The 20,799-nt window shown below is 41.1% G+C and overlaps 1 protein-coding gene across 1 annotated transcript; it reads right to left on the bottom strand.

Annotated features, from left to right (window-relative positions):
- Positions 1–631: 631 nt before the first annotated feature.
- LOC109486893 (E3 ubiquitin-protein ligase TRIM33-like) lies at positions 632–20,471 on the bottom strand. Its single transcript, XM_019790800.1, is given in 22 exon segments — positions 632–792; positions 1,843–2,057; positions 3,331–3,483; positions 3,837–3,911; positions 4,102–4,216; positions 4,650–4,836; positions 5,291–5,411; positions 6,229–6,391; positions 6,882–6,979; positions 7,878–7,904; positions 8,382–8,576; positions 10,610–10,756; positions 11,031–11,125; positions 11,623–11,884; positions 13,878–13,952; positions 14,723–14,810; positions 16,028–16,219; positions 16,660–16,760; positions 17,284–17,469; positions 19,090–19,341; positions 20,059–20,222; positions 20,468–20,471. Coding segments are annotated over 21 exon segments (2,895 nt in total). The 3' UTR covers positions 632–792; positions 1,843–1,862.
- Between the last annotated feature and the right edge of the window lie 328 nt (positions 20,472–20,799).

The following is a 20,799-nucleotide window of genomic DNA, read 5'->3' as shown; positions in this document are numbered from 1 at the left end:
ATGGGATTCTAGACTGTCGGATTTTACAGCTGCATAGATGAATTAAGGATAACCTTTGGCCTGCCAATTCGGCAACAAGAAAAAAAGCACAAAACAATACTTTTTCGACATATAATGCAAATTTACATTTAGAAGAACTCGCTACCTGTAATAATACAGTAATGCAGTTGCTCTTGCTGCATGTTTAAGTCAAAACTGAATGAAAATAACTTCTTGTTACAACTTTTAGTCAACAAAATTTGTATAATTAACTACTATATACAACATTATGAAGACCTAGGAAAACTGTTAGCAAAGGAAACATTGTATACCATTTTCTCCTTACAGCTTCTTTTGTTACTTCCCTTCAAAAGGGTTTGTTTTACAGCTCAATTAACTGGATAACAGTATTGTAGATCATACAGATCCAAGTTTCCAGATTGTTTTCTTGAACTTTCTTGCATGCTTTAATGAAAGTGTGTCGACAAAGAAAAAGAAGGTCCATAAATAGCCTCTTCCCGCAAATATTGCAAAGCGTCCTGAATGAAAACCGTCCTATCTAATATGTACAATTGGTTCAGCTTTTTTAACCGAAGACTGTTGTTCCTCTACTGTCCTCCTGTCTCCTGACGGCGCTCTCTTCTTCTTTGTTGGTTCTGTGACCTCTGAACTGGAAGTGCTTGCCTGCATTTGGTTCGAACGGTCAAGCATGTAGATAAGGAAGCTTGATAAGAACTCGGGAGCGCGGTACGTCAGGAGCCTTTCCATCCACGTCTCCACTTCTCTCCCTGCTTTGCCAACATCAGAGGTAGGCTGGGGAGAAAATGGACAGGCGATTTAGTTACATTTGTGTTAATAGGTAGTGTCATCAGGTTGCTGAATCACTGGTTAATGTTTGGTGAATCACGGGTGAAAAGTTCTTCCTACACAAAGGAGTTTACACCAAGACAAAGTTTTAGTGACCGTCTGTTGCCGTCATCAGGGCAATACTGACTGGTTATACTTTGCACTTCTGCTAGGTGTTGTGGGGGGGGGGGGGAGAGACAAAGTCAGTTGCATTTGGGACCACAATCTTGTCACTAAAGCAGTGACATCTGACTGCAACTTACAAATTAGAATTACCGATTGTACGAAGTACTATTACCGACAGTATTGCCCTGAGGAAGGTGACAGATGGTCACTGAAATGTCAGCTAAGTATAAACTCGTTGGCTGTGTGCAAAGAACACTAACCAGTGACATAATGACATTGACAATGAAAGACTGAGTTAGCTCATTGTAAGTAAATGGCTCCATGGCGCAAGTACCCCCTCCTCGCTAAGGCAGCAGAATTTTCAAATGCTTGTACTCTGCAGTTTGGACAACATTTCTCACATTGCAAAGCAGCAGATCATAATGTAATGAAGGTTTTGCGCTTATTCTGTTGTCTGATGCAAAATAAGCTTTAGTTGTGGGATGGTGAGCTTCCCTTTACGCATTTGAATACAGGCTTTTTGTTTGCATATCTTAATTTGGTTTCCCCAGAAAATTGTTGGAGAAGAGCAGCAGAATGCTGGGGTGTGTATTCCAATGTGACACAAATTGCTTTTGAAAAGCCTGTATGTTCTATGGTAGCCTTTCATTTTCTGGCTGTTCATTTTCAATACACCGACGTCACCAAGGCATTGTCAGGAATGGTCTCGCCCAGTGGTGGTCAAACACTTTCAGGACTCGCTATCTTTTTTCTGCTTTTTTGCCATCCTGCAATGTGACATTAATTGCTTTTGAAAAGCCTGTATATTCTATGGTAGCCTTTTCTGACTGTTCATTTTCAATACACAGTGAGTGAGTGACGTCACCAAAGCATTGTCAGGAATGGTCTCACCCAGTGGTGGTCAAACGCTTTCAGGACTCGCTATCTTTTTTCTGCTTTTTTCTGGCCTGAGTTTGATCTTCTACCGTCCTGCTGAGCGCAGGGTTCTCCATCTGGTGACCCAGCGTGCACACAAACGTTTCGACATGATCTGGGCAGTAGGTGGCCAACCGTTCCGTAAAAAAGTCTGCGATCAGCTTTCCCGCGTGGCCGACCTCCGACTCCCCCTGTAGTAGGGGCAGAGAGACGAGCAAAAACAGAAAGAAACAATTATAATTACTGTTATCATATCATATTATCATTTTTCATTTACTTTGTATGGTTTGTAATGTGCGATGATTGAATTTTGTATTATTTATGATCTTTCTTTTTTTTCAGTTTATCTGTCATGGGCTCCCTTGGAAATCAGCACTATTTAGCTGCAGGGTCTACCCAATATCTATCCAAGATTGATAAAAAAATCAAATGTCTTCTTCCCTTTGAACAGAGCTTAGTGCAGACTCTATGCCACAAAAATGCAAAGGTGGAGTTTTCAAAATTTATATCACAATTGCAATGATACAATACAACTTCCACACATAAATGTGTAAAGCATTGATTGCCATAAGCAAATGGAAATACGTTTCAGCAGCCTAAAATTCAATAAGCAAACATACATCACTTTGCCTCAACAGTCAGCCACATACAAAGTTGTGAAAGCCAGTTATAGTTTCATGTAGGATCCAGTGCAAGCATGGTTTGAAATTGCTACTACTTTTGGTACTTTTGGTAAGCTATTTCTTTCTAGATTCCTATGTGCTTGAGTAAAGGAAAGTAGAGTCGAAGAACAAACCAAGTCACTCTGCCACCTCACCAGAGAAAAAGCAGAAAAAAGAAACCGCCCTAGCTGATGCTGAAATTACACCAGACTCATTCAAATCATTCTTTGGGTTCCTCCTGACCAAAAACTATTAAAAATTGACCTTTTCTATCATTTTTTTTTTTTACTCCAGACTTTCAATAATCTTTTCAGCTTGTATCACATGTCCTAAGCGGAATGTAAAGAAATGTAGAATGCAGTCAAGCTCTTTTGCCTTGCCAGTTTGTTATGATTTTGCCACCAAAGGATCTGCTTGGAGATTAGCCACACCATTTTAATTTGTTAGTTCTCAGATTTTTTTTTCAGAAAAAATATGAAGTGACAGCGTTAAAAAACATTAAAAAAGGTCTAGACATCCTACTATAGCCCCAAATGCTATGATAGGAGCCATGAACTCAACACATAATTTGGGTTAATATTTAAACAATGAATTTTGAACTTTTAATTTAATCAAACTGCTGAATTGTTAGATGGTAAAACTGTAACAACTAGGGAGAAAAGGATTTTAGAAATGATTTGATTCAGAACCAGAATCTTTTTTTTTTTTGCAAATCAGAAAAAAATCAAGAGAACCAATAAATCAAATTGGTGTGACCTTAGCTGCTAAAAGCATGCTTTATCCATGCTACTAAGTTTCTCACCAGGTTGTACTTAGCACAGTTGGTGAGGACCAGGGCCACATCGTAGATAAACTCCTCCACACTCTGGTAGTGGTTAAAGTGCTTCCTGTGCAGTTTACTCTTGATGGTGGTCAGGTCCATCGGGTGGGCGATGATCCTGTGATAGTTCGGGACCTACAGATACACAATATCATAGATAAGAATAAAACTATAACTTTACACATTCATGTACTGACAAAATTTGTAAATATATAAGAAAAAAGCACTCTGACTAGTAGAGTAAAACTCCTTGAAAGTACCATCTATAGATATTGGATTAATAAAATGATGTGAAGAAAGATATGTAGATGACGGTTAGACATCCATGATGTACATGAGATACACAAGGAAATTGTTACTCAAGCAACTGAATAGAACTGTCATTTCGAAAAAAATGTCTGCCTTTTCAAGAGAAGATAGACATGAAGCACCGGGCACTGCATACAAAATGTATTTGCTAACGTTTGAAGATGTGTACGGATACTTACTGAAGTGGGGACTGGATCGTGGAAAGGGACACTGTGTTCATGGGAAAACAACTCCAGGAGAATCTTCTCACACACCTATAGGAAATAAAACAAGATTTACATTTATTGTCCAGTTAGCCCTATCTAAACTCACACAACTAATATGCCATTTTAAAATTTACAAAATGTTTTTGGAAAAATTCCAACATGCTGCTTGATGATCCTAAAACAAAAACACCATTAATGAAACAAGGTACGATAAAAACTGTTATAAAATGGGGGTTACCTTTAGGTCTCTGTCAGGCATGCCGGTCGGTGCTTTCCTCTTGTTGCCATGTTCAGATATGGGTGTGGTGTCTGCGTCTGGTAACTCTTCACACAACGTGCACATGAAATCTCCACTGGGGGGGACAGGAAGGGGACCCATGTTTTAGTTTTATTAGTTGTAACTAGGAAACAATATCACTACTAGACTCATTTTAACCACTCATAGTAGATCTGTTGAATAGTTACTTCTGATAGACACCGAAACATCAGCAAGGTACGATCTTGTGGTTGTGTAAAAAAGAAATCCCCTATATCCTGTTGAACAGTTATTGAGAAAAAATAGTTCAATAGTGTCTTACTGTACAAAATAGGATCATGATGAAAATATGCTGGCATGTACAGTTTACAATTCATTGTTTGCCACCTAGTCATGGCAGAAATGCTTGAGACAGGACAGTCTGGGTGGTAAAAACTTATGAATAGGACAGGTAAGGAACTTACACCTAAGGACAGGTGTCTTAAACTTCTGGCCAGGTGTGTTACACCTTACAACACCTATTGCCTTACCTGGGCATGGCAGGAATGTTGGGTACATGACAGTTGAGGTGGTAGACTTTAGGACACGTGTCACAGCAGAGCAGGTCGCCTCCATTGTGACAGACGGCACACCAGTCTTCGTTTGGGTCATCAGGGTTGTGGGTGGGCGCCGCATCCATGGCTGCTAGGGCATCTGCTGCTGTGGGTAGAGGTAGACCTGCAGTGGTACAAAATGTAGAAATACTTTTTTTTCAGTGTGCTGCAATATTGTAGTTAGTTATTTAGTTAGTTAAACCCTACCGAATGAACCGAAACCATGGTCGCACATGGTGTCGCCCATCTTCGTTTCGTAGCCTTTGGGCCACACAGTTGTGCAATCACTACAGCAGGGGGCTAGTCCACTGGCAGTGGTGTGTGTTAAACTCCCATACAGTTTTTTTAAATGCTGAGTGCTAAGCAGAGAAAGCAGTATGTACCATTTTTGTAAGTCTTTGATATGACTCGGCCAGGGATCAAACTCACGACCCATCAAATGCAAAGCAAGCACTCTACCCCCACTTGGCCATTGCATCAGTCTTGCAAAACTGCAGGTTGCTTAATTTGTAATTTGTAATCTGTAATATTGCAAATGTCTTTGCAGAAAGTAGACTGCAGAAACTTCTAACCCTGACCTGTGTTTGCCACGGGAAGCCCTGTTGTTGCCGGGGGAAGTTCCACCGTTGCCGAGGCAGAGCCAGCTGTGCTGAGATGTTCATTTTCACCTTCTCCTCTTCCACAGGTGTGCTGCAGTCCCTGGGTTCAGGAGGGGAAAAAAAGATGCATTTTTGCTTGTTTGTTTCATACATGTAATTTGAATCGATCGGTGTAATGTAGCTAGCTGCCGTCGCGCCGCGTGCCTGCGAAGCTGGTGTGTTATGCCGAAAGGCGGTTATACCGGCTATACAGATACAGAATCAATAAATTTGGGACTATACAAATGTACAGGGAAAGGAATTATGTACCTTCCCAATGAGATAAGGCAACAGACAGTGCTGCGAGTAGTTTTCAATACACCATGGTGGAAACAAACTACTAACGAACAGTTATACGGTTCGTTACCAAATGTAACTACAGTAGTTAAATGTCAACGACTAAGCTTGGCCGGTCATGTAGTACAGTACGTAGTGAAGAACCGGCCAGTAGGCTTCTACTCTGGAACCCTGATACAAAGAGAAGAGTTCGACGTCCAAACATAACACTTAAGAAACTTATAGAAACTGAAACAGGCTTGGAGGGCCTGGAACTTATCTCTGCGATGAATGACAAACAGTTTTGGCGTTCTAACTTTGTATACTCCACCTCTTTGAAGGATGGTAGATGATGATGATGATGACAATTTGGAGGGCTTCAACAATCAAACCTTTACTAGTGACAACCTCTACATAAGGATCACCTGGCTAATAAGACCACTTTTGGTAATCTTTTAGTTAATTTTCAAATTGGTACAAGCATTAAGAATACTGTCTATAGTGACCATCTGTCAGCATAGACCAGGTTTTCGTAGTCCCCTGAATATCAGCTTTGACAACATGTATACATTTGTTATACTAGGCTTAATTTTCAGACTTACTTTTTCCTGCTTTACTCTAACATTGGCAGTGCTGCTGGTGCTGGTGCCCGGCTCCCCCTGGCTTGTGGCTGCAAAACTGCAGCTGGACCCGCCGGCACCTGCGTCCAGTTTCTCCTTCTTCACGTCTTTCATGATGTCTTGTAGAGGAACTTGGGGCTGAAATCTTGGGGAGAAATAATACGAGGGGAGATTTGGATATGGGCATGTCCTGGTTAGAGATGACGAGGCAATTAGTGATAAGAAAGAGATATTAATAAATTGAGAATATTAATATGGTAATATGGCCAAGCAATAAGAAAATGTGTTGGTTTTATGATCATCAGGGGGTAAGAATAAAACAAATGAAACGTTGCAACAAAAAAGGGTAAAGAAGAAAATGGTTAACATCAAGTTTTAATGTCATTTTCTGATATGCTTAAAACCATTTTGATGATAGCTTATTCCTGCAGAAGTAGAAATAACCATTCTAACTTCAAAAGGCACAATCTTAGTCTTAGTGGGAAACCTCATAACTTTATAAGTTACTGAATTATGATCACAATTTTGTTTAACAGATTAAAACTGTAGGTTGACACATTCAATACTACTGAAAACTACTTTTTACAAGAAGTTGAAGAACAAATTTCTGACTGTGTTTCAAGACCTGAACTTACCCTGCGCTGTCCCGGCTGCTAGGTCTTGACCTTGACCTTTGACCCTCAGGCCCAGCAGCCCCTGCCGCCGCCGCTGCGTTCTCAGGCGGGGAGTTGACCTGTCAGGAGAGGTCAGAGGTCATTCACAGGTTGTAACCATGACAACACCATCTATTTCACAAAGCAAGGTCTTCAAATTCCACCCAAGCTGTCCTGAATCCCAACATGCTGCCCACTGGTAATATGGCTTTTATATGGGATATTATAAGCACTTCTATGTTTCACCTTCTCCCTACTGCTTAACCAAATTATGCATTGTATAGCAGAGTGGATTCATTCCTCAAGCTTACCAACCAACATGTAGCTGGTGTGTTAGGCCAAAAGGCGGTTATACCGGCTATACAGATACAGAAGCTGGTGTGTTAGGCCGAAAGGCGGTTATACCGGCTATACAGATACAGAAGCTGGTGTGTTACGCCGAAAGGCGGTTATACCGGCTATACAGATACAGAAGCTGGTGTGTTATGCTGAAAGGCGGTTATACCGGCTATACAGATACAGATCTTTCACACCGAAGTCATCCCTTAGTAAGACATCTTTTATTCTGCCTATCAAGACCGATTTCGCAGTGTGGGCCTCTTAAAGTGCACTGAGGCTATATCAAGTGACGGGCTGAACAAAAGTTCTAAACGGGAACCATGCGGCTCCAGATGTCTTACTGAGGGACGACTGTGGTGTTGATAGATGTTGTTTAGCTTGAGGAATGAATCCACCATAACCAAATAATGCATACAAATTTGGTGCCAAGCAGCTAATGTACCTTAGCAGGCTGAAGGTTTAGTGAACCCATAGATGCCACAACTGCTTTCATGCTTGCAAAATGGGTAAACTTTTAAGTTAACCCTGACAGCCCTTGGTCCAGCCTGTACTTACCAACTCTATGCACAGATACGGAACGTTATTCAAAAGGATGATTTTCCCGTTATAAGGTCTTGGTTCAGATAAAGTCATGGGTACCTGATGTCTTGGTGATGGTGCCTGGGCCTGATAAAGACCCTGTAGTTAGTGCTTAGCCCAGTACATTGTGCTTTTATTCTACACTTACCATAGGAAATGTTTAGGCATAAAAAAAACTTTTGATAACCCTTGTTAAGTTTGCTATGACATTAACAGCAAATAGTTCAACTTAACATGTTCATGTGCAATTAAGAATCCCATTTTGGCTATTTTTTTAATTCAATGATGCAACAAGATGTAATTCATCCTGTAACTGCAAGATTCTCATTTGACTAATAAACCATTTGGATTGATTTTTATTCTACATTACAGACTTACATTGGGTCTAATTCTTTAAAACTTTCTCTAGCAAAATAGTAATTGTGATAACTGAGGTTTGCTTTGAATTTCAGACTGATACTGGTCTACATTTAGTAATTCTTTACAAATTTCTTTCGCAAAAAACTCTGGTGTGGAAAGGGCTATAATTGAACTTGGCTTCTAAAGAAGATACAAACAACGAACCTGTCCATTGTCGGATGGCGAGCTGGCGATCCCGCTATCTACTCTCTCCTCCTCTCTCGGCAGTGCCGCCATGCCCTGTTGCATGTTGGGAGGAGCGCCGCTGGGATAGGGTGGGGCTGCGGGTCTGGGTGGGGGCGGGTGGGACGGGTTTGGGGCAGGCTGGGCCGCAGGGGGTCCGGGAATATGCTGGAACATCTGAAAACAAGAAATCGAAGTGAAGAGTTTAGAGTTTTTGTTGTGAATTTCTTCTCTTGTTCACTTGACTCAGGTGAGGATGAGTACCTTGCTTAGGTTAAGGTTAGGGTTAGGGATGTTCTTTTGGATTGGATATAAAACCGAAGGTCCCGTGTTTGAGGAGAACCACAACCATCAAGGTACATGTAAGTAAATGTAGTCCCATGGCCTTTTTGAGGCCCAAGGGCAGTGGGTTGTTAATCTACTGTGTCGAGGGCACAGTATTTGAAGGCAGTGCCCATCCCTCTCCTTCCACCACCTTTAACCTCACCAACTGAATCCAGGGACCAATTTTACACCTGGGTGGAGTGAGAAAAGTCTTGCGAATTGCCTTTCCCTAGGACACAATGTCTAGCCTGGAATGCAGGGATCGAACGCCCAACATGCTGGGCAGCAGGGGGACCGGGAATGCAGGGGAACATCTGAAAACAAGAAATCGAAGACCGTAAACGAAAGAAGGCCATCACAGTGGATGTGGAAGGCCAAAACCCACTTTGCATCCAAGGAAGAGATGGATGGACAACATAAGACAGGACTTCCACCACCTAAACCTGCAGAACATGAACCCACAGGACAGATAGAGGCAAGTGGCAGGCAGCCATCGAGCCTCAGCACCAGTGTGCAAGCACGTCTAACCCTCGGAAAAAGGGAAACAACAAACAATAAACTTGATAGTGAGTGAGTGAGTGAGTGAGTGAGTGAGTGAGTGAGTGAGTGAGTGAGTGAGTGAGTGAGTGAGTGAGTGAGTGAGTGAGTGAGTGATGAGTGAGTCCTTTATATTCAACAGCCTGCGGCTTTCCAAATCCAATGTTTGCTTGACTGTCTGTCACCTTCTTCAGGGCAAGAATGGTTCAGATTTTGATTCGCACAAAAGCTCTGTGTCAAACCGTGAAATATTAGACTTGTTCTGAATGGCTCGTTTTGTTCACTTGCCTCAGGTGAAGATTAGCACCTATCTTTGGTTAGGGATGTCCTCTAGGATTGGATGTCAAACCGAAGGTCCCGTGTTTGAGAAGAGCCACAACAATCAAAGTAGGTAAAGTAGATAAAAATGCAATGGCCTTCTTGAGGCCCAGGGGCAGTATGGTTGTTAATCCACTGTGTCTAGGGCAAGGTACAAAAATGAACTGGATGGCAGAGCCCATCACTCTCCTTCCACCACCTTTTACCTTACTAACCGAAGTCAGGTACCCATTTTTTACTCCTGGGTGAAATAAAGAAAGTCACGCAAATAGCCTTTCCCTTGGACACGTTGTCTAGCCTGGAATACAAGGATCAAGCCCGCAACCTCTACACGTAGATCCTTTGTGTCCACTAGACTAGGCACTGTCCACACCAGTCACCACAAGTTGACGGCCACTTAAACTGATTTGTACCTGAGGTCTGATGAAGTTTACAGGGTGGTTGTCTGGCCTGCCTGCAGACTGCACCAAACCCTGGAGCTGTCCTACTGCGGTCTGAGTTGTGTGAGTAGTTAGAGAGGTCAGTATTTAGAGCGAGACCACATCATTTCATTCCTTTGGTTCTCAGCATTTTAATACAGATTAAAAGGAAAACTTGACAGATTTTGTTTTTATGTTGCTCTTCTACTTCAGCAGTACTGTAGCACACTTTGTGTTTGCCATAGCAAAATCTAAAGATTTGACGAAAATGGACATGTTCATGGAACTCACAGAGGAAGCAAGTGCAGGGGAGGGGGGGGAAGAAAATTGATTTAATAACGATAATGATACTTTCACAGTACAGACTGAAGTGACCGTGAAAACGGTGAACATAAAAGTACTCTGAAAAAAAATCAGGACGTACAATTACGTCTCTTTTGAAATAAGAGAACCAAGAAATAAAATTCATGCGGTCTTGAATCAGCACGTTGGCAGAACATACTGCAACTAAAACATCCAACGAAAAATCTGGGTGTCGTGCAGGCGCAGTACGTTCTGCTAACATGCATTTTGGGTGAGTTAGGGTGATACAAATTAAACATAACTCCATACCTGTTGCCTGCTTGGCTGTGCCCTCTGCAGGTTAGCCAGGTTAGCTGCCTTCTGTGCCAGGGTCTGTAACTGCTCCTGGGTCAGGGGAGGGACACTCAGAAGCTTGGGAAGACTGTTCAGGTTGACCAGGCCTGACGAGGTGGGCACCTGGAATTCAGATTAAGATTTAAATTAACCATGAAAAAAAAATAAAAAGAATTCTTTAGGCCATATGGCATATATAGGATGTTACAATTCAACATCAAATTTCAGCAAGAATTTTAGTTCTGATCAAAATGATATCAGTTCTTGATATTATGTGTAACATTATATCATATTATGTGTAACATTACTGCCAAATAAGATGATATAAATTTACTAGTTAGTAGCTATACACAAATAAAGAAAATAGATAAACAAAAAACTGAAGGTACAATGTTACCTGTTGCTGCGGCCCTGCACCTGTGAACCCCTGCAGCTGTTTGTTCTGCTGAAAGGCTGCAGCTGCTGCACCTGGACTCATCTGCTGTAGCTGGGCTGCAGACACCAACAGGGAGGGAGAAGGGTTAGAACTTCATTTGGGTTGCTACCTTGCTCATGTCATATACAAGCTGTCTACCTCTTGTCAGAAACTCCTGTCAGACATTGCCTTCCCTAAGTGCATCATTAAGACTGCCTAAACATTGTCAAAGTTACCAATTTTCAACTGAACATATTAAGCCTTTTCATGATTCTTCGCTCCTGCATTCTGTTTTCAGTTTCTTCATCTTTGCCATTCGAATAAGGTAAATGACCTGAACCAGCTGTCTGTCACCATGGTAACTAGTGTTGGGTTACATCATATTGCAATTTTATAGCACCATTTATATATATATGAATGTGTTTGAGTAAGAATTAACAGAACAGACCATATACGAAGGTAAACATTATGCATTTGATTTCCAATTGTTATCTTTCTAGTTTTTTTTGTATAGATTTCATTGCTTCACTGTACATGTTTTTGTGCAAATAAATAAACATTCAAACAAACCCACCCTGAGCCTGTGCCCTCTGTATATAAGCCTGCAGCTGTCTCATCTGGTGTTGCTGCTGCTGAAGGTTTGCCCTCTGTGTCATGTCGGGTCTCTGGCTCGGGTGGCCTGCGCCGGAGGAGCGGGGGACCAGGGGGGGAGGGGGGCGGATACCGGACGAGGGGGGCACGTTCCTCTGCTGGTTTGCAGCCTGGTGTTGTTGTTGCTGCTGCTGGTGTTGTTGTTGGAGCTGTTGTTGTTGTTGATGGAGCTGTCTTTGTCTTTCCTGCTGATAGAGCAAGAATGCAAACTTCTAAGCTACTACCGAAAATAGTTTCATTCAGGTTCGAACAGTATAGGATATACATGTAGGGGTTTTCTTTTACACAACCAAACAGCGAGAAGCAGAACTCCAGTCAGAAGCTCTGATAGGCACCGAAATGTAAGCAAGGTAGGACAAAATTAGCTGCGTAAAAGAAAACCCTTATATCCTCCTTAGCAACTATTTATATTTCAGTCCATACCATGGTATGGATGAAATATATTGTGTTCCCTCGTGTTTCTCCTTCTCCTCCTCCTTCTCCTGCCAAACAGTCAAAGGGATTCAACTCCGCCATCATTCAGCCAAATGACCTGAAATTTGGCATGGAGGTAGAGTGGGCAAATACCCCCAGACTTTTTTTTTCATTTTTTTGAAACATGCCTTTGAAAAATTTTTATGAAGGTTTTTTGGGGCATTTTTCGACAAAAAATGGATTTTTGGATCCTGAGCCATGGAACACGTGTTCCATTGCGGGTTACCTGAGGTCACATTGCACCTAAGTGGTGCGTAATGACCCACACATTCAATTTTATGTGCCTAAGACCTTCAAAATGTATCAAATCTCATCATTGTTAGTTTTTGCATACCTGTAATAAGATTAGTAAAGCTTTTGAGATTCAAAGTACTTGTTGTTGCATCTTTGTTCTCATATAGCTACTATTTAATTCATTTATTTGAGAACCTTTGCCAGTTTTGCACTGGGGTAAGTTTGGAATAGTCCACTTTTGCGTGGGAGGGAGATGGACTGAAATATGCTGTATTTGCTCCCAAGCAAATGTCGGCCTTTTTAGTTTTACCCCTCAATTCTTAGCAGAGATTTTTATCAGTCAAACCTGTACTAAGTGACCACCTAATAACCTACATAAGGACCACCTGCCCAATGTGACAACTTTTTGGTGGCCCCTTAGATATTTCTTCCTATAATGACACAAGCATTGAGAAGCCTGTCTATAGTGACCACCTGTTCACATACTTTTCAGGTCCTTTAAGTGGTCTTCTTAGGAAATTTTGACTGTTTTACAATGTCATTATTCACCATAAATGTCTCTGTTCCCAGGTACGTATCCATAAATACAACCCAATAAAGTAGCAAACACTAATATACATGTAGTAATACCAGTGTGCAAAATACCTGGTTGCCCAGTTGCCCCGGGCAACCAAATTTTACTTGGGGCAACCTATTCTTGAACCTAGATAGGCCAGTGTGCTACCTGAATTTTAAGAATGCCCCCCCCCCCCAAATCATGCCCACTTGGCTTGCATTTACTGTATCCAGCAGATGCTTTTTAATTTTAGGTATTAATGGCTATTACTTAAGTATCAGTTAACTAAAGGCTGTTAGAAATATTGTCAAACTCAAAGGCTTATGTATGTAACATTACTTAATTTGAGGAAAGTAGTAACTTATAGATGGGGCAACCTAAAATTCTGATGGGCAACCTAATTTTTGCCGTAGGTTGCCCACTGGACAACCTGGTTCAAAAAAGTATTTTGTACACTGAATACATCTGACACCTTCCATACAGTATCATGGTGCATTAGTGCTGCAAACCTAAACCCACATTTAGGTTCAGGTCTGGATTCAAGTCCAGAGGTTTAGGTTCAGTTCCGGACTTGTAAGTCTGGACCTAAACCCATGGCATATACATAATTGCATGCCGGCAACCTTGCAATGTCATTTGGGCAAAACTTTGGCCACATAACATGGAGGCCGGTACTTGACGATGCCCGATGACAATGTTTTCTTCATTTTGCAGCAAAGATTTTGCAATCTACAGAAGATTTTAGGTGGTTTGGGAAGACAAGGGGTATGTGAAATGGTCTTTTATGGTAATAAGTCTGGACTCGGTTCTTGACTTTTAGGTTTTTTTTTAATTGAACCTAAACATTCTTACAAGTCCAGATCCAAGTCCAGTGAACTGGCACACAGCACTATGGTGCATACATGTACATGTACCTGAGCCCTCAGCAGGTCCCCTCCTGCCAGTTGTTGTTGTTGTTGTTGTTGTTGATGTAATTGTTGTTGTCTTTCCTGAAAAACAAATAATAATCCAATCTTACTAGGCTGCTACAATCTTTACTCTTAATTGTGTTCTTGCCGCAAAAGCGCCACCTACATTGGCTACATATAGCGGCGAGAAGCAGAACTCCAGTCAGAAGCTCTGAGAAAGGTGTCTAATAGACACCAAAATGTAAGCAGGTTGAGTCCTAGTTTTACTGGTTGTGTAAAAGAAAATTCATGCATCCAATCTTTACTCTGATTTGAAAACATTCAAAGCAAAAATCTTCATCTGTTTTCAACTATTGTGCAAGTTTACTGACGGTACCCAGTGGTAGAAATACTGAGTGTTCTGCAATGTTGTAGAATGTCGAAAATTTTGTTCTGCGATTCCGAAAAACTTTCTGGGAAATACACATCAAATTTTACAAATCTGGACCTAAATCGCATGTTGGCAAACATTTTACATACAATTTGAAAAATAGTACAATACATGTACAAAATTACTTGTACATGTATATTTAAGTCAGTAGTGCAGACAAAAGTTTTCAAGTTCAGTAAGATAATTCTTTCAATCAGTGACTATTAAATCCTAAGGTACATACCCCCTGAATATTTCAGAGGTATGTACCTTAGGAGTCACTGACTGAAAGAATTATCTTACTGAACTTGAACTATACGTGACTGATGAATCTCTTCAACAAAAGTTTTCAACTTTTAACTTTTAGCTTTTGAGCAACGTTATGCCAACACCATTGCACCCTAAGACTGCAGAACAGTGTGTTTCTAGCACTGGGCAGTACCTGTACCCGCTGTATCTGGTCCCCCTCTGCTAACAGTGCTCCCAGTCTGCTGATGTACTGGGCTACAAACGTGCTGTCCACCATGAACCTAAAGACAAAAAAAAATACTTAGTAAATTGATATATATATTTGTCAAATTCTCCACGCACAAAATGGAGTTAGAGCCCTAGGATAGGTGATACTGCCTTTTTATTTGTTTGTTTATTATTGTTTGTTTATTGTCAATTTGCACATAAAAAAGTAACAGTATTAAAAGAAATTATATACAAGCAAATATATGCTGGAGAGCCCAAGAAACCTGAAGGTTTGTCTAGTGGACTCTCCCAAATCCTATTAATTTTACGATCTCTTATTTACATACATTTATTACATTACATTTAACTTGCAATGTATTAAGGGACAAGCAAACAAATTAACTCAAAATAGGTACAAGATAATATAAAGTTAACACGGCGAATCAAATATCTAAACAATAAAGTAAGACAATCAAGAACAAATCATATTGAACAAAAAAAATAAATTTCCATTAGTCAAATCATAAGTTATTATGAGTAAGAACAACATAAGAAACCAATATTAACACAAAGAAAATATCATAGCATAAGAAAACAAATTTTTCAAACTCACACGTTGGAAGCATTAAAACTAATTGTACAACAGAACATTTGATTTTCAATACAAACCAAAAATATTTCTCGAATGTAATCCTACTTATTGGAAAGCTAATTTCTCACAAAAAGAACTGACACTACTGAGTACAGTACTAAATACAGGTTCCAATTTAAAAACCGTTCCATGCATAATATAGTGCAGCCACATAGAGTTTACTATCTGGAAGTTGGTGATTCATTTAAAATCACCCGAATGGAGGCTGATGTGACTTGTTAGCTACACAGAGATTTACTTCACCAGGAAGAATAGTGTGAACATTATGTCTCACTAATGGAGATCCTAATCAATTAAACAAACAAACTTACTTCATATTGTAGGGTACACAGGGGTTTGGGTCTGTACTTACTTCATATTAGAGGGTACACAGGGGTTTGGTTCTGTACTTACTTCATACTGGAGGGTACATAGGGGTTTGGTTCTGTACTTACTTCATACTGGAGGGTACACAGGGGTTTGGTTCTGTACTTACTTCATATTGGAGGGTACATAGGGGTTTGGTTTAGTACTTACTTCATATTGGAGGGTACACAGGGGTTTGGTTCTATACTTACTTCATATTGGAGGGTACACAGGGGTTTGGTTCTGTACTTACTTCATATTGGAGGGTACACAGGGGTTTGGTTCTGTACTTACTTCATATTGGAGGGTACACAGGGGTTTGGTTCACAGCGTGTCCTGAGTATGTTCTTGAGCTGGTTGGTGATGTGGCGTTTACTGTACAGAAGTGCCGTGTTGTTTCCCAGGTTCATGGCAAAGTTGGCAAAGTTCGCACAATGGTCCACAGCCATGGACAACCTCAGGATCTCTTCATCTTGGGCTTTTAACCTGGGTGGTGCAAAGAAAGGAATTTTGATCAGTTAGATTCAAGTTCCCTCTATAGCCAAATTAGTCAAGGAAAATGTCCCATTCAAAAACACAGGGTACAATGCTGTCAGAACTACCTCAAAATTTGTTATCAACCACCGAACATGTCATTTTCTAGACACTTGGATTTCCAGCAACACCACATTTACTTCAAACTCTCTGGCAACAACAATGTTGGACCTTTCTTACAAGGAGAATTTTGGAATACAAGGATTTTTCTAACACATGTATTTCAGTACAACTATCAGCATTTTGGAGCAGATACACACCCAGAATGGTACATGTACAAGTGATCAGTTTTGTCTTTACTTTTCTATTCAGAATACAATGAAGTGGGCCAATCAGACAACCAAGGTAAAACCAGAATATTGGGCTTTTAAGAACGATGAAGCCCTCCTTACTTGTTCATCCTGTCCTTGGTAGTGACCTGCAGTTCAGTTAACAGCTGCTTCCCTCGTTTGTTGATCTCTGTGATCAGCATGAACATGAAAGCCTTGATCTCCTGTAGATCAGAACAGAACAGAACAGAACAAAACAGGTGTGACAGGCTGAATAAAAGTTCTAAACGGGAACTATGCGGCTCCAGAGGTCTTACTGAGGGACGACTGCGTGTGCGAGATGTCGGTAGCTTGAGGAATGAATCCCCTCTACTATATAGAACAGAACAAAACAATTAGTGAGTGACCATTTCAACAAAGATGATAGACTTCAACCCTTTTCCAATACAGGTTGTATTACATGTTTGAACTTTTGAAGTTAGAGACATAATTTCTGATTCACGCTCTGAAGAAAGGCATCAGTATTTTTACTTCATGTTCTTTTTAATGTTCTGCACCCAAACTTTTTCCTGTGCACATTTTAGGCACCTAGTCCAAGAAATGGATTTGAGCACCATTTGTAGACTTATTAATGATGACAATTTTTACTTTGAATGTTATCAAAGCAGAGTAAGATTGTAGCAGCTTTAAGTAAGATTTCCGTCTTCTCCCTTTACGAATTTTAAGACCTGAAGAGGAAACACTGACCTGGACCATTTTCTTCTCAGTCTCCTGAACATCTCGGTATCTCTCCCTGATCTTGGCTCTCGCCATCTGGATGTACGACTTCTTCTCCTGTAGCTTCTCCACCAGCGTCTGCAGAAACTGCTTGTGGTTCTGGGAAGCCTCGTTTACAAATGCGTACCTGTGGTAGATTTAGATATTAAAAAAGGACTGTTTACAGTGCACGTGGGAGAGCCTTTATTCTGTGGGACACACAAAACTTAGCTTATTGATATTTCTGCAAACACTACCGAGGCAGGCAGAAGCAGTGAAGATGCTAGGGCCTAGAAAAAAAAAATTGTGTTTCCAGCCTGTTTCAGTCCTGAAAAAATTAGGGTAGGTAGGTTTTTTTTTAAGACTTCAGTGATATCTATACAGGGGCAGGGGTCTCCCCAGGCAATGGTGCAACGGCGGTGCGCCACTCCCAAAATTTCTAGCGCCACTCCCAAAATTTTCAAATTAAGGGTCTTCTCTTTGTATTTTCGCGGATAAATAGGCAAAAAACATCGAAATCTTGACGCGAGTGGCGTCCATTTTCCCGTCGGCATTGTTTCTGAAACTTGTGAATGGGCGATAAACGAGTAAACAATGACCATTTCGCACGACGCTACCGAGAGAATAGCTGTCATTGGTGGAACATCGGGCTCCCCGCTAGCGTTTTTAAGTCATGTAAACAACGCTAATTGTCTGATTGGTTTGTAAAACAAAGCCCTCGACCCCGAAAATAAGTTTATAAAGCCGATGCGTTTACGAACTAGCCGTGGAAAATTCCCTACCGTACCGCACCATGAGCATGTGGCGGCCGCAAAATATTCGGTTAACGCAACAGATAAATGTCTGGGCCAGTATGGCGGCATTTCCCATGAAAATAATGTATGTTGTTTATTTTTCGCCTGCTGTCGGTTTTTAAGTTCCAAAACGTCTGAAAAAGCAGAAATTTGCTCACAAAACCGGACGGGGGATTAGGCGAGTCGCTATCGGCGTGAAGCACATGGCGAGGCCTTTTTAAAATCGGTACCGCGGAAGAAAAATGCGTGGTCCATTTTAGCGATATTTACCATGTAAATAACGTATGTGGTTTATTTTCCCTCTGATGTTAGTTTTTAGGTCCCGAAACCCCTAAAAAAAGTAGAAATTTTCCCATAAAACGCACGACCGAGGGGTGGGAGGGCGGCCGGCACAGAGCTGCATGACCCGTCAAAAGTTAAAGGTCATTCTTCTAGTTTTTTCTTAAGTAAGTTTTTTCTTAAGAAGTTTTTTTCTTCAGAAGAGGTTTTTTTCAGAAGTTTTTTTTTCTTCAGAATCCAGACTTTGACCAGACTAGACAATGTACCATACCAACTAATCATTATGTTGAAATGGATGTGTATATTTTGTTGTACAAATACTCATTAATGCCCTACATTTGTACTTAATTTGGCTTGATTTTCTATCTCTTTAGTTAGTAACATTTTAAACTCAAGTTGCAGGAGAAGGCTACAAACTGCATTTCAGAAGGGTAAAATGCAACAGCTTCTCCTACGGAGAGGGGGGGAATCCCGCGGCGGCGGGTACGTGCCCTCCAAAAAAATTCCAGCACCACTCCCCTAAACATTCCTGGGGAGACCCCTGAGGGGTCCAACTTATACAATACAGTTTAACAGAGTAAAACTTACATGAGAAAAGGTTGATGAGCTCGAAAAATTAGATGCATGTCCCTTGCAGGGGTCCACCCCCTAAAAAAACCTAGATTCGAGAGTTTTTTTTAGGGTCGGTCGGGAAACAAGAAACACAACATTTTTTTTCCTATGCCCAAGGTAAGATCTCTCACCTGTGTTCCTTGTGCTCCAGTAGCTGGCAGTCCCTACAGGTTAGCTTGTCACAGGTCTCACAGTACAGTTTCAGCTGCTCCTGTCTGTGCAGTGGACAGAACAGGGGACGCTGGGATGCCATCTCCGCCTGAGCTGCCAGAGCCTCCTCCTTGTTCTGCAGCTTGTGCTCCTTCGTGACCTTTACCCTCCCGTGGGCTTGTACGCACGCCTCACACAGCCAATCAGAGCAGTCCTGTTATGGGTACATAGAAATTTAAAAATAACCAAGTAGAGTGGCTCTAAGATAGGAACATAAAAAGCAAACAATCACTAGTAAAAAGGAGAAATTTGGAGCTTCACATACAGTTTCTAAATTCTACTAGAATTTCTAGTTTCAAGTGTTTACTTGTATGGTTAATGCTGGCTGAAAGATGATAAAATTTTGCCAAATGAGGAGAATAATTTGCCAGGAGAGTTTAGCAGCTATAGGATTTTACTTGCCTGTGGAAGAGGCCAATCATTCACCCTCACTCACTCACTATCTAGGTTTTGATTGCTGGTGTCTCTGACATATGGAGGGGTGGGCAGCAGTCGGCTAGTCTTCAAAGTTCAATATTCACAATATGTTTTCAAAAATTCTACTTTCAATAACCTCGTAGCAAGGCATAGTGGGAGCTATATATTCTAGTCATACCAAGAAGCCTTCTGTTTTAGGTATAGCCTGTATAACCCCCCCTTCGGTGTAACACACCAGCTTCACAGGCACGCGGGGCGGCGGCAGCTGGCTATATTAAACCAATTGACTTGTTACTGTATATAATACACCTACATGTAACTTGAACATCTAACTCTAGTCATTGTTTACAGCTATCTAATGGCAATGCCCCTACTGTACTTGGTGACAGCAAGTTCTACTCTGGATAGTTCTAGGAAAGAATGTGCCTTGATAACAGTCCTCATCTGATCTTACCTCACAGAAGGCAGTTGCAGGTGCGTTCTCCTCACAGCTGGTGCATTGTGGGTCTGAGTTCGGCTGGTTGTCCTCCCGCTGAGCCTTGGCATCCTGCAGGAAGAAGTTGTCGATCAGCTCCGAGATGTGGGCTTCAGCATGGCACTTAGGGCACTTCACTTTGGCTGGAGAAGGACAAGATGATAAATTAATCTGTAATTCCTAATTTTTTCACTGTACTGTTACATGTATGTTCTCTGTTTTCACTACCACGTCTGTTCCGTGAAGTTATCATTACAGTTAACAAATGATTTCTGGACTTTCTTTTTCCTGCACCCGTTGCCACCGTGAATATATAGTTCCATGAACATGTCAATTTTTCTCACACCGAGAAATTTTGCTGCCGTAAACATAAAGTGAATTACAGTACACATCAACTGTGTAGTGTAACGGCAGAGTGTTCAACACAGAGGTCCCAGGTTTGAATCCTACCCGATGTCGCAATGATCAAACTGGAGTTTGTTAAGAAACCATTTTAATTATTAGTTTGGCATTTCTTAGATGATCACGATAAGCATATAGCAAGGAACAATCCACATACACTTGTATATGTACCATTTTAAAGCCGTCCTTCTTTCAGAATTCTGAAAAAAAAAACAGCCCAGAATTTGCAGACTAATCCCAGACTCACTGAGTAAGGAGCATTTCTATTTCTTTGCCTTGACTGCATTTTTTAATGGCGTTCATATAAAGTTGCACAAT

This window comes from Branchiostoma belcheri, unplaced genomic scaffold (genome assembly GCF_001625305.1).
Source record: "Branchiostoma belcheri isolate BF01 breed outbred unplaced genomic scaffold, Haploidv18h27 scaffold84, whole genome shotgun sequence".
NCBI classification, from domain to species: Eukaryota; Metazoa; Chordata; class Leptocardii; order Amphioxiformes; family Branchiostomatidae; genus Branchiostoma; species Branchiostoma belcheri.
Note: the sequence above shows the minus strand (reverse complement) of the source record. Positions and strands in the feature narration are given on the sequence as shown.